Raw genomic sequence first — 15,368 nt, 5'->3', positions numbered from 1 at the left:
AATAAGGAATCACTGAGAAAGGTTGTCTCTGTGATTGTATCTGTCAAGTTTTTTTCTATTTTTAATAACTTTATACCTTCATGAAAAGATTTTTCAAGGTGGCATAATGATTTACTGAGTCAAATGCTTTTTTTCTTGGTAATAAATAAACACTAGAATGTTGAACTCTATACCCTTCAGTCAATTCTTTGTCCACGGAATTGTGGTGTGCTATAGAAAATCATCTACAAAAGCCTGCCTGTTCCCTTCTCATATTTTCATCAAAGATACCCTTGATCCATGTATAGCTCTTTCTCGTAAGGATTTCATAGAGAAAGTATGTATTTGGGTCAGCAGTTACTGATATCTTCTTGACTGATTTTCACAGGGTGCAAGGGGGAATAATAATAATGTCCATTTTCCCAAGTACTTGATATTGTACCTTGAGATAAATTTGAGATTTGATCCTTTAATGCTCTCTAAATTCTGCTACAGCTAGCATGAATTTCTTCTGCGTGTACTCGGTTTGGTGGAGCTGTTTTTTTCTCCTACCTTCAAAGAATCAAAGAGTTTGAAATTACTTTAGAGACCATCAAGGGTAATCCACATTTGAACAAGAAGTGCCTTCACCATATTCCTGCCAAGAGGTCATCATCCAGCCTTTGCTTAAAGACTTCTAGTGAGGCAGGATGCCCTGGCTCCTACGGCAGCCCATTCCACATTTGAGTGTCCTTTGGTAGTTTTTCTTGACATTAAGCCAAAATGCACTTCCCCGAAATGCCCACCCTTTGCTCCTGGCTCTGCCTTCTGAAACCAAGCAAAACAAATCTAACTCACCTTCCAGGTGACAGCCCAACTACTTTAAAGCCAGCTATTGTGTATCTACATCTTCTTAAGTGTCCTTCTGACTTCTTTATCATGCACTGAGGTGTTAAAGTGGTGTTGGTGTTGGTGCTGGTAGTGAGAATAGATGGTTATGTAAATATTGGCAAATCTGTTCTATTTTCCATCTATTTGTTGTCTTTCCAATTTGAACTGTGAATGCTCTTAAGATGATTTTTCTTAGGACTCATACTAAAATTTCTGTAGGCCCATTCTTTCTCAATTGCTTTTCTCTGTTTTGAGGTAATATTATCTGTAACATCCTCCTTCGTGGTGTTTTACAACTAGATTTGCTTTCTAGACTGGTGGCATTCTTGGTCTTTCTCCTCCTGGCAAGGGGATCTAGTGCTTGCTGACTTAAGTGTTTTCTGGGTTCTTTTGGCCTCATTTTTGTGGTGACTACCTTATGTGGGTGAGAATGAAATTAAATATCTTTGTCTTGGTCCAGTTCCCATTTTCCAGCATTGAGGGCTAATTTGAATTGGTTGAGTTAGAACTATTGTAATTGCATACAGAGTCTTTAACTCATCTTTATCCTTTATTCTAATTTGGTGTTTACTTCTACCATTTTTCAAACTAGTCAGTCATCTGACTACCCAAATGACTGATTCTGGAGTGACTTCCATTTTAGTTAACTTGTTTCTCTTCCATAAAACATACTCATTTTCAATTTTTTGATGTTGCTTTTGATGTTTTGATATTGCTTACCAAGTCTCTATCAAATTATTCTTTTCTTGAAGAAAATATTGATGATATACATACATACATATATATATATGTATGTATATATATGAAACTTCCAAGTAGTCAATAAGTCTTTTGGCCACTTTCATTTCTGAATCCTGAACCATGTTTTCCAACATTTTGGTGAGGAGAGGATCCTCCCCTGTTCATATACACTGTTCAGATACACTGAAGTCACCAAGTGTCAAAGTATATGTTGACTTTGTTAGGAAGATCTTATCATATTCTTTGTACAGTCTCTGCTTTTTTGTCCCCTGCAATAGATGTTAGTAAATAGGGGCATGGTTGTATTTTTGCCTCCATGCCTCATAAGCACTGAAAAACAACATGACCAAGTATCCTGTAAGACGATGTTTCTTCTTGCTTTTTGTGAGTACAATGAAACAACTTGGTCAATATCTTTATTTGATTGGTAGAGTGATGTATAGTTGAGGGAACCCTAGAGTTAGATGCAAGAGAGACCAGGGTTTGACTCTTACTTGTGACACTTACTAACTGTATGAAAATGGGCAAGTCACTTCACTAAGATGCAGTTTCTTCATGTGGAAAATGGGGAAAATAATATCTGACAGGGTTGTTGTGAGGAGCTAATGAAATATTGTATACAAAGGAATTTCTAAACCTTCGAAATAATGTACAGATGTCAATTATTATTCTTTGCTGCTTTGGGGAGAATCTATAAGCCATAATTCTATTTAGCCAAATTTTTGTTCTTGCTTTCAGTTATAGTGAGAATAATAGTTATGTCATTCAGTTCCTCAAGGAAGGTATCAGCTCATTCATTGATCATTGGACAAGGCTCTCTGATTTAGAGCACCAAAAGTTAAAAATTAACATTCATAGATATTGCATAGTGATGCTATAAATCAAAGAAAACAGGCATTGTCAAAAGCATTCATAGTGAAAGAGAGATGTGTAACTTACATGAGAAGCTAGGGTATAGCAGTGGTTAGAGCACTGGTCTTTGAGTCAGAAGAACCTGAGTTTGAATCTTGTCTCAGACACTTATTAACTGTGTGACCCTAGGGAAGTCACTTACCTTTCATGGCCTCATTTTCCTCATTTATAAAAAGAGAATAATAATGGTACCTACCTCACAGGGTTTTTATAAGGATCAAATGAGATACACGCGTAAAGTGCTTTGCAAATCTTAAAATGCTATATAAATGCTAGATATTATTATTAGCTATCATGAACTGATAACAATAATGATGATGATGATGATGATGAGCTCAACAAATTATCTTCATTATGGGATCCCATTTTATCCTTAAATAAACTCCTGCAGTAAATAGTGTAGGTTTTATCATCCCCATTTTTCAGACAAGGAGATGGAGGCTCAGAGAGTTTTGATTCCTGAATCTTAACCCTGCTCCTTTCTGACTGTGTGACCCTGAATAAGTGACTTCACTTGTCTGGACCCAAGTTTTCTTATCTGTCCAAAGAGGGCATTGGACTCAGTGATTTCTTATGCCTTCTTTCTCTAAAGCCTATAAGTAATAGTATGCACACACACACACACACACACACACACACACACACAACATTAAGTGAATTGTCCAAGGTCACACAGCTAGTAAGTAAAGTGAGGCCAAGACTTGAACTCAGACCTTCTGACTGAAAGCAGTCCTCTTTCAACCACAAAAAGTCTTTTGAAAAGTCAGCAATGTTATGTAATTTTGTTGACGAGAGTGTATCAACTAGCCCTTCAACATGGTAGAAGGGTTAAATGACTTACCCAAGGTCACAGTTAGGACGTGGCCAACTTAGGACTAGAATCATCACTACCACCGCCACCACTCCTACCACTATCATTATCATTACCATTACCATCACCTCTAATACCACCATCCCCACCACTACTGCCACTATTACACCACCACTACTACCACCACCACCGCTGCCACCACCACCGCCACTACCAGCACCACCACCACCACTACTACTACTACTACTACTACTACTACTACTACTACTAGCATTTATATGGCACTTTAAGATTTGCAAAGCACCTTACACATTAACTCAGTTGCTTATCACAACAACCTTGTGAGAGAGATATTCCCATTTTATAGATGAGGAAACTAAGGCACAAAGAGGTTAAGTGACTTTCCCAGCCAGTAAGCATGTGAGGCAGGATTCCAACTCTGGTATTGCTGACTCTACACCTTGTACTCTATGCACTGTGCCACCTAGCTGTTATGCCCCTTCCATTACATAGAGTGGAATGACTAGGATCGATAGGTTATTGAGTCTTTAGTGTTCTTCCAGTAATTACTGGCCCTAGGAGTTTCATAGCAAAGGGACCCTCTTGTCAGGCTTTCTTCCATTGTAGTCAATGTTTTGGGGTGTGTACATAGCATTGGCCATTCTCATCAGCTCTGAGTAGTTTGGAGCTAAATTTAAATCCCAGGGAAATGGGGTTAGCCTAGTGTCTTTACGGTCCCTTCTAACTCTGAGATCCAAGAAAATAAAGTTCTTCAAGGTGTCATGGACTGTTTTGTTTATTGTATATGTATCCCCAGCACCTGGCACAGTGCCTGGAACACAGTAGGTGCTCAATAAATGCTCATTGACTGATTGAATAAATGGCATATGAAATAAAGTGGGATTTTGTGCCCAAGGACTCTATGCAGATGATAAGTCTTCATGCCTCCAGTTCTGAAGCTGGCCTTGAAGACCCCTTTCTACACCCAGACCTCAATTTGACTAAGTGATAGGAAATAAAAGAAAAAGCAATTTTATTCAGCCTCCTTTCAACCAGAGAAGACTCTTTACTAAGGAGCCCTTCCACACTTTGCTAGGCCAATTGTACATACCTACTTATTTTAATGTATGTCTCCCATTTTAGAATATGAGCTTGTTATGGGCACAAATAGTGCTTTTACCTTTCTTTCTATCCCTATCCTGGCACACAGTGAGTGAGTGCTTCCTAAATACTCATCAACCGACTGACTCCATTTCTAAAAATAATCACAGTGACCATTTTAAAATATTTCTAAAGTGCTGTCCTCACAGTAGCCCTCATGAGTATTAGCATTCCCATTTTGTGGCATCAATTATATTCTCTTTTATTCTAATTCTTGGAAAATTAATAATCTCTGTGTGGCATAGCTGGTCATCTTCTATTAGCTGGAACATTCTTTGGCCAGAATAAGTCATATGTCTCGGCTACACTGGCCAATCGTTTATTGCACTGTGACCCAACATGATTCACTTCCAATGAAATCCAACAATCAATCAATTGGCAAGCAATTATTGTGTGCCAGGCACTTTTTGAGGGGAGAACAGATTTAGAGCAATGTGAAAAGAAGCTATAATTAAGTTCTTCGTGGCAGGCTTCTATACTCCTTTTTTTTCTTCCTTTCAGGTGGAAATTCTGGACCATTCCCACAATGTGACAGTTGGTTATTATGTCACCAAGGGGAAACTGGTTTATATTCCTGCTGTTGTCGTTGAGAACCTGGTTGCTTATGGCATTAGCAATGTCACTGCTGACCTGAAGCAGCATGTGCCAAACCTGCAGTCTGTGGCAGTGCTGGCCTTGCCATGGAACCCCCAGCCAGCCTACGCCTTTCAGCTGAAGACAGGTGAGTCCCTCCTTGTGTGAGGACCTTTGGAGGGATCGTTGAAGGGAGAGAACCATCTTACTCACAGGGATGAGGATGGAAGACAGGGGATAACTGGTTAAAAACATGGTTTCAAGATGGAAGCCAATAACAACAGCTCACAGATAGATTTATGTCAAGAAGCAAGATGTCATCATGGAGAGGACTCTAGACTTGGAATCCAGAAGATCTGGTTGTAGTTCCATCTCAGACATTTACTAGTGATATAACCCAAGTCTTCCTGGTTCTAAATCCAGGATGAAACAACTCACTGGGCCACAGGTGTATACTCTTAGATTTAGAGTTGGAAGTGGCCTTCAAGGTAATCAAACCCAACTTTTTCATTTTACATGTGAAGAAATTGAGACCCGGAGAACTTAATTGATTTGCCCAGGGTCACATAGGAAGTGACCAAGGCAGAATTCAAACCTAAGTCTTTCTGACTCCAAGGCCAATTCTGTATCTACTCCACTGTGCCAACTTGGTTAAAATCATCTGGGTAATAAAGAGCTGAGTTAGGATTTGAACTCAGGTGCCCTGTCTCCAAATCCAAGGCTCTTTCTACTGTCCCTCATTCATATTTTGTAATTTACTTTATGCTTTCACATACACTATTTCATCTGATCCTCATAAGAGCACTGTGAGAGAAGGGAAAACAGGGCAGTATCACTTCCATATTACAGATGAGGAAACTGAGGCCCAGGAATGTATAATGATGCCTATGATTAGTCACTCAATCAATAACGGGTGAACCCAGGACTTGTATCTGATTCTTTGACTCCCGACCCAGTCACCTTCACCAGGCTGTCCACTCAATATCAGTTTTGGTGGGAGAGTGTGAATGTTGCCATACTCCACTAATTTGGAATTATACAAGTGACTGGGCATTGTTGCGTTTAAGGAAAACAATGTGAAGATAGTTATCTCCCCATTTCATGCTGCCATCTTCCCCTGAGCAGATGCTAACAGATACACTTATTATAATGAAATGAAATCCTTTGGTCTTTAAGCAACCTTGACTTTGGCCATCCCTCCAATTCTTATACTTAAAAATCATTTAAAATGCTTTGCTCCAATGTATACGAGCAACTCTTGCTGGCCTTATTGTTACATACATCATGTCATAATCAAAAATGGCATCAGGTGCCATCATGATCACAGTTAGCCCAGAAGGATGGAGAAGTCTGTATTTTGGTGAAAGCTGATTTTTTTTGCTCTGTTTCTAGTGTTGCAGTTTGTGGGCCAGTCAGACAACATCCAGTCCTGCAAATTTGTTCAGACGATGGAGCAGAGGCTGCAGAAAGCATTTCAGGATGCAGAGAAAAAAGTTCTGAGTACCACTAGCAACTTGACTGTGGAGGTAATGATCTGCTTATAGAAAAAAAGCAGTGAGGGTAAGGAGGTGTGGTGGGGATAAAAGACAGTCTAGCTAAGGTGCAATCATGCCAGAAGAGGAGGCAGTTTGTGATAATGATTGATGAAGATGAAGATAACAACTAGTATTTATATAGCATTTTAAAATTTGTAAAATGCTTCACAAATATTATCCTGTTTGATTCCTCACAACAACCTTGGGAGGTAGGTCTTATTAATATCCTCATTTTATAGATGAGGAAACTGAGGCAAGTAGAGGTGAAATGACCTGACTAGGGTCTGAGATTTGAACTCAGGGTCTCCCTGACTTTAGGTCCAGTGCTCTATCTATTGTGCCTCTTGTGGGGATTGAGAGGGAAGATGGATCCTTGGGGACTGGGTGCTATGGTAGTGGGATGCTGGAGGGGAGTAGCTCAGGACTGAGTGAGGGAAAAGGATTGTGCCATGGCAGAGAGAACTGTGAGGTGCACGTCATGGGAGACCAACGTAAGGAAGAATATCCATGTTTCCACCAATCTTGATGCCCTGGGACAAAGCTTCAGTTTTCTTAGCTTAGTTCTGTTTCAGGCAAGCTGGCTAAGGTGTGTGATGTTAATAAAGAGATTGGTAACCACTCACTTGGGATAGCCCTTTTCAAATGCCTTTGTAGCCTCCTCCTCCTCCTCCTCCTCCTCTTCTTCCTCCTCCTCCTGATCATCATCAGTTGTAGCATCAGCAGCACCTATTTACATAAAGAGGCAGCCTGGTAATAGATAGAAATGTGGCCTTGGAGCCAAGAAGACCTGGGTTCAAATGCTGCCCCTTCTTGATCATCGGGATGACATTTGCCCATTTTTATTTCTGTGGGGTTGTCCCCTTCACCATGATTGTTCAAGGGTCGCTGACCATGGTCCTAATGAGCTATATAACCTCTTTCCAAGAAAGCTTGACCTGATGGTTGTTGCAGTGTTCCTTTCTGGTCTATAGTCTACTTTTGGCTGGAAGGAAGAAGTATGCTTTGGGAAGGATTTGACCTGCTCCAGGAAGGACACTGCCAGTGTCCTCCTGAGTGGAAGGCCCACATTAATTATCACTCTTTGTATTTGAATGATGCCCTTTGCCCAGGGTCACAGTTAAAAAATGATGGAGATAAGACTTTGAAAGTTTGAAGTAGTCTCAATCACACTGATGCAGGTACTCATGCTATCTATGCTGGCTGTCTATCCTCGATGCCTTTGCATCTTTTATGAGTCTTTGTTTCTTCATAAATCCTCCCTCAAAGATCCACCTCATGCACTGGGAAGCTTTTCTCTGCCCCTGCCCCATCCCCTTTTAAAAGTATTGTCAGGGAGGGTTGCAAATATACCACTGGAGCTCCCCATCTGTTGTCTCTCTCATTGTTACTACCTGACCAGCCTACCACCTTTTCTGGTCATATATAGCCTCGATTACAGGATCAAAGATTGAGAGCTTGAAGGGACCTTAAAAGTGAGCTGACTCCCTCATTATCATATAGATAAGGAAATTTAGGCTCAAGGAGGTGACATTACAGGATCATAGATTTATGACTGGAAAAGACTGTAGAGGCCATTTGTCAGACAGTGAGTGACAGAAGTAGGAGGTAACCCCAAGTCCTCTTACTCTAGTCGCTCTCCATGTCTTTTACACTACTCTAAGGGCATAGATTACCACTGGTAATATGCCATACAGCCTTTTTCTTCCTACTGGATGTCTTTCCATTATTCTTTCAGTTCTTTGTAATTTAATTCAGAAAATCATAGACTCATCTAAAAAGGGATCATTGACTTACAATTAGAAAGAATCCTAGATACCATCTAGTCCAGCAGGAGTTCCCTCTGCCATTGAAATTCTATTTCTGATCCCCCTTCCCACCACCACCATCAAGATAACTTCATGTTAAATATTTTTAGTGATTACCATCTAACCCCAAATTTCTTTGCTCCAATGATGCCTGTCCTACTAGGAGTTTTGGCTACTGAACTAAAACCTAGTGACAATTACAATTCATGATTTTGAAACAGATAGTTAGCATAAATGGATTATCTGTAAAGACAAGATTATGTGGAAAGAGCACAATCTAATTGAAATGAGCAGCTTTCCTCTTACCTAGCCTTTCAAGCGTATATGTGGCAGTATATCACTGTGATTGGGCTTGATTAGTATGAAATCTCAAAATATACCACAGACTTGGAATTTATGTTATCATATAGAAATGACTAAGGATTTTTTTTGATGGGGATATGGGAGAAGGGTCTGGACCTGGAATTTCATTGGAATAAGGGACTCCCCATGAGTAATATCCCTCCACCAATGCAGATTGGCACCTGCTTTGCAATTCTTAGAGAATTAATTCCCTGGGGTCCCAAGAAGTCATGCCATGCCTAGGGCCACAGAGTCTTTCTGACTGAATCTATGTTCTTCACAGGTGCAGGGGCACAATTACAGATTGACATCAGGTCTTACATTTTTCTCAGATTATTCTCATCCATAAGATCTCCTTTTAAGATACTCCAGTATCTAGATAGGGGCTAGGACACCTGGCTTCTGGTCTCAACTCTTCTAGGAATCTGTTGTGTGGCTCTGGGCCAGGCAGACTTCTTTATTGAGTCTTTGTTTCACCATTTTAAAATGGAAACTTCAAAGATAGAAACAAAGGCTCGATAATTGCCAGAATATTAATTGCAGCACTTTTTGTGGAGGTCAAGAAACACATTGGGTATGGTGGCCATTGATCAGGAAATGGCTGAATGAGTTAGTTATGGTCTACAAATGTAGTGCAACCTTATTGTGCATAAGAAATGAATGTGAGGAATTCAGAAAACCATGAGATGACTTGTAGCAACTGATGCAAATGAAAGAAGCAAAACCCAGAGAACAATATATACGACTAAGCAGTACAAACAAAAACATCACTAATGGGAAACGTCATTCTGAGGAACTAAAAAAATCAACCTTTGTTGCAGAGCATGGATACTGTAACTTACCAGAAAGGAATGTCATATACATTGTTAGGAGGTAGGGTTTAGTGAGGGGGGAAAAGGAATAAGCATTTATAAAGCACCTACTATGTGCCAGCCACTGTGCTCAGCACTTTTCAAATATGATCTCATTTGATCCTCGCAACAACCCTTGGAGGTAGGTGCTATTATTATCCCCATTTTACAGATTAGGAAACTGAGGCAGGCAGAAGTAAAGTGACTTGCCCAAGTTCACACCATTAAAAAGTGTGAGGCTGGATGTGAATTTAGGTCTTCTTAACTCCAGGCCCAGTGTTCTATCTACTATACCATGATAGAGAGAGCATTGGTTCAGGGCAGCTAGGTGACACAGTGGATAGAGCACTGGCCCTGGAGTCAGGAAGACCTGAGTTCAAATCCGGCCTCAGATACATAACACTCACTAGCTGTGTGACTGTGGGCAAGTCACTTAACCCCAATTGCCTCACCGAGAGAGAGAGAGAGAGAGAGAGAGAGAGTGTGAGAGCGCATTGGCTCTGGAAGGAGGGGACCGAATTCAAATCTGTTGCTTACTGTCTATGTGACCTTAGGTAAGAAATTTATTTAATCTCCCTGGGCCTCCCTTATCTGTAAAATGAAAGAATTGAACTAGATGGCTTGGAGGTGCTTTCCAGTTATGTGATTAGCATATAGTAGGTGCTTAATAAACTCTGGTTGACTTGATCTGCCTCAGTTCTTTCTTTTTTACAAGAAAAGATTCAATTTGAGGGAATGGGAGGTATACCAAAAAAAATACTGTGATATATAAATTAAAGACACCAGTAAAACTTATTTTTTAAAATAAAGTGAAAGAGTTGGGTTAGATGTATTATGAAGAGCCCCTTCTAGCTCTCTGGCACTGTGCAGTCATTAGGTTAAGCCATCATCATCAGGAATTGGTGAGTCTTCCACTAGAAAAGAGTCTAATTGCATATTGCAGAAATGTGATAAAAATAGGCATCCTTTCAAATATAGGCCATTCAAAACAAATCTTAAATAGGACATTGTTAAAAATGACATCTTTGTTACCTTAGTGAAAGTCTTTTATATATCTCTGGCTTTAGGAACTGGGACCTTCAGCCTTTCAATCAATAAATATTTAAGCATCTACTTTGTGACAGGCACTGTGTGAAGTGCTGGGGATACAAATTAAAAAAAGAAAGCTAGTCCCTCCCCTCAAGGAGGGACTATACAATACATATTGTATTGGAAGACAATACATAAAAGAATTATTAAAAGAGGGAGGGTTGGGGGGTGGTTGGGGAGGGGGAGTCCAGTACATAGAGTGCATCTGGTAAGAAATGAAGAGTTAACTGGTCTGTGTGCCCTCCTTAAACGGAAGTTTTGGGAGAAGTTCTTTGTTCTACACTCCAGCCCTCCATTCAGAGGTGGGAGAAGATATTGGGGGTACTGAAAATGTAGGAGTACCAAAGCTGATACTATCTTGCTAGGAATTGCTCATTTCCTGGGGAATGATGACAATGGAGCCAGTCCAAGGAGACCAGTTGATTTTTCCCCCTTTTGTATCATTAGCACTTGGCTCAGTGCCTGGCATGTAGTAGGGACTTAACAGATGTTTATTGAATGAATGAATGAATGAATCTCCTCACTTGCTGTAGGAGATCAGCTTGGCTGAGATTGTCAGAGATTCCTCTCCAGTGAGGGGATTGGAAAAGAGGAATCTGGTATTGTTACACTCAGCTGAGTTCTCTTGGCTAAGCAGCCATAGAAAACCATTTGACAAGAACATTTACAGTAAGATTAGAACCTCTTTGATGGCCATCCCAGTAGACTGACAGAATCATCAGAATCATATTAAGACCAAGTTTGACTATAAGGAGTTATGTCTTAGAGGATATGGTTTGACCAACAGTAGATCTGAATTCATGTACCCAACCATTTTCTATAAAGGGTCTGTCTATAAAGGCATAGCAGCAATTGATCATAGGACCAACTGGTTGAAGAAATCAATTTTCATTGATATCTTTTCTTTTTATGTCATCTATGTCCCTGCCCTCAAGGAGCTTACATTCTAATAGAATTGACCCAATGTGCTAAAAGCCTTCCTCCTGGTTTTTCAATATTTCATAATGGTATTTTATAATTTGCCAGAAGCCTTCTTCTTGGTATTTTAGTATTTTGGAGGGGACCTTTGGGCTATCCATCAGCATATTATTCCTTGTTCTTGCTGCATAATTTAGAAAGTATTCATAGATGCAAACAAAAGGAAGACAACAAATAGAAAGTGGAACTGACAGTTCACATTAAAAATCTACCTCCCTGTCTGATCATACACGTGAGAACAGTCTGGTGAGGTAGAAAGAATATTGTGCTTGGCGTGAGATGATCTGGGTTCAAATCCCACCATTTTCACTCATTTCCTATGTGATGCTGGGCAAGTCATTTTCTCTTTCCAGAACTCAATTTTCTTATCCCTAAAATGAGGGGATATCCCTTTTAGCTTTCAGTCTGTGGTCTTCAAGAGTATCTTTTATATCATTCTTTGCACACAAGTTATCATTGATAATATGCTGCAGCCAACTTATATTAACCATGTTTCCACATCAATCCATTGTCTTTGGGTCACCTACAATTTTGATTCTTCCAATGATTCGCCAGATCTATAGCGTCACCAGAAGGTTATTGATGTACAAAACATAGGCTTTGGTGGCTGAGAATAGCTTAGGACTGTTGAAAACATTGTACAATATGGAGTATTTTGTCCTATTTAATTCTGGGCCCAAGTCCGTTTGCAATGCCTGTCTAAGATATGAATACTGATGGATTACCTGAATGGGCTCTCTATTCCATTTTATGTTATAAATAATCATTTTCATCCACAGAGGTTTGGTTTTTCTGTAGCAATTACTAGACCAATATCTTTAAAATAGCTGCAGCTTTATTGAGACCCTGACATATGCCAGAGCTTAGTGCCATCAGTAAGATGTCATCTTCATACTGGAGCATCAGGAGAACTTTACCTTCTCTAGAGAATCCCTCATCACATCTAGATGGTGCTGCAGATAGAGCATTGGACCATGAGGGAGGAAGACCTGAGTTCAAATGTAGCCTTAGAGACTTCCTATCTATGTGACCCTGGACAAATCACTTCACCTCCATCTGCCTCAATTTTTCCATCTGTAAAATGGGGATAATAAATAGCACCTACTTCCCAGGGTGGTTGTGAGGATAAAATGAAATAGCACTTGAAAAGCACCTTTCAAATCTTAAAAAGCTACATGAATGCTAGCTATTATTGTTATTATTATTATTATTATTACCATTATTATCCACAGGGACTTTGTACTTTATGGCTTCCAACATAGTGTGGAATCCTGTTAGCAAATCATTTAGGCATTACTTTATATAATCAGAGTTGTTGAATGAGTTTCTCTATGGTGGGGTCATAGGATCATGGAGTTAAAGCTGGTAGGGACCTTAAAAAACTACTACTACTACTACTGCTGCTACTACTACTACTACTAGCATTTAAACAGCCCTTTAAGATTTGTAAAGCATTTTATATGTTATCTCATTGGATCCTCACAACAACCCTGGGAGGCAGGTGCCATTATAACCCCCATTTTACACATGAGGATACTGAGGCAGAGTGAGGTTAAATATCTTGCCCAAGGTCACATACCTAGGTATCTCAGATCTTCCTTACTCCAAATCCAATACTCTGTCCACTACATCACTTAGCTGCCCAAAGACTTTGTTTGTTTAGAGATAAATCAATAAAGGTAGTAAAATGTTGCATTCTCTAGCCTTCTTAGTCAATTGTGTGAGTGTGAATATGACCTGTTATAGAGAATTGATTGTGAAAGCTTTCCTGTTAACTTCTTAAATTTTCATCAAGGATACCCACTTCAATGTGCATAGACCATTCTCATGAGGTTTCTAAAGCAATGAGAAAATAGGCACATGTGTCAAATTTTTTATCATCTTTTTTTGGGGGTAATGTTAATATCCATGCTATTTCCATGTCTTTTGTGATCATCCTGTCTTTGAAATTACTTGAAAGTAAATTCCTCAAATGTTCTTTTAATTGTTTCACTCTTATGGATATGGTTAGATACAACAGCTTTTTACAACATTGTTTTTCCAAAGTAACACTTGGATGTTACACTTGATGTTTCCTGGCACATCAGGTACTGAGGTGTTCAACTGGAGTGTGGTGGTTCTGCTATCATTGACAAGGAGAATAGATTACTTTTTAAAAAAAATAGCCAATAGGATGCAGCATCATACAATGAAACGTATGCTGGATTTGGAGTCAAGGAATCTCAGTTAAAATTCCAGCCCTCGTACTTACTTGACCCTGTCCAGAGCAAGACTTTCTCAGATTCTCAGTTCCCTCATCTGTAAGATGGGGGTATTACTATCTACCCTGTCTGCCTCAGAGTTGGTGTGAGAAATATGTCTTGCCAACTGCGCCCAGTTTAGTCTATTTGTTATCTTCCTGACACTTGAGTCTACGAATTATCTCTAAATATCTCATCTCAGTTGGGTCTCATGCCAAGCTTTTCATAGTCTATCTTTATACTCCAAGACTTTGCACTTTGGTGACATCTCACTGCTTATAATATGTAGTAGTTTTCTTTTTGGTCACATGTATGATTTCATCTCAGTTTAGGGAACTCGCTGGACAAGGAAGCAGTGTGGTATCATGGAAGGAGTCCTGGATTTGGAGGTAGAAAGTCACCTTCTGGGGCTTTCTTACTGTCTGTGTGACTTTGGATAAAACGCCTACCAGTGTACACTGGCTGCTTATCCATTACTTGCAGTCTTCTGGAATTGCCTTGGGCACTGACAACTTGCTTGAGGGATCACATACTTGGTATATATCAGAGGCAGGTTTTAACCCTGAGTCTCCCTGACTCCAAGTTCAGCACTCTATCCACTATGCAACACTGCCTCTCAATCTTAAGTACAGCTCTGCCATGATGTTTTACCAATGATCTTTGCCTAGAGGCAGCTAGGTGGTGCAGAAGATAGAGCACTGGGCCTGGAGTCAGGAACACCTGAGTTCAAATCCAGCTTCAGATACTTGCTAGTTGTGTGACCCTGGGCAAGTCACTTCACCCTGTTTGCCTCAGTTTCCTCATCTTTAAAATGAACCAGAGAAGGAAATGGCAAACCACTACAGTATCTCTGCCAAGAAAACCCCAAATGGGGTTATGAAGAATTGGATACGACTGAAAAATGTCTGAACAACAAGTGTGGGAGCAGTATGCCAGGTGGGTAGTAGGAGGGTGAGATAAGAGGTGTGAAAACCTGCTAGGAGGCTGATGTAATCCTTCAGGTGAGTGATAATAAGAGGCTGAACTAGGGAGTGCAAATGTGAGGAGGGAGAAGGAAACAGATGGAAGAGATACAGGGATGGCACTGAGAGTCAGCTTAGTGCATGGTACATGAGAGCTAGACAGAAGGGAAGACCTGGATTTCAAATTCTGCCTCAGTTGTTTACTAGTTGCTCTAGGCCTCAGTTTCCTCATCTGTAAAATGAGGGGGCGGAACTCAATACCCACCACGGTCCCCTCTAAATCTATAGTCCCATAATCCTTCCTGCTCTAAATCTATGATTGGGGGCAGCTAGGTGGCGCAGTGGATAGAGCTCTGGCCTTGGAGTCAGGAGGACCTGAGTTTAAATGCGACCTCAGACACTTGACTCTTATTAACTGTGTGACCCTGGGCAGGTCACTCAACCCCCGATTACCTCAGCAGATAGATAGATAGATAGATAGATAGATAGATAGATAGATAGATAGATAGATAGATAGAT

General features: G+C 40.2%; 1 protein-coding gene across 1 annotated transcript in view; it reads left to right on the top strand.

The window, feature by feature from the left end:
* Positions 1-15,368, top strand: part of KIAA1549L (KIAA1549 like) — a 178,549-nt gene that overhangs the window by 42,273 nt on the left and 120,908 nt on the right. The window contains exons 5-6 of the mRNA XM_027837754.1: positions 4,976-5,195; positions 6,440-6,573. Coding sequence (XP_027693555.1) covers positions 4,976-5,195; positions 6,440-6,573 — 354 coding nt within the window. The remainder of the gene's footprint in view (positions 1-4,975; positions 5,196-6,439; positions 6,574-15,368) is intronic.

Source organism: Vombatus ursinus, unplaced genomic scaffold (genome assembly GCF_900497805.2).
Source record: "Vombatus ursinus unplaced genomic scaffold, bare-nosed wombat genome assembly UNPS02014822.1, whole genome shotgun sequence".
NCBI classification, from domain to species: Eukaryota; Metazoa; Chordata; class Mammalia; order Diprotodontia; family Vombatidae; genus Vombatus; species Vombatus ursinus.
The sequence above is the reverse complement of the archived record's forward strand: the minus strand, read 5'-3'. Positions and strand labels throughout refer to the sequence as shown.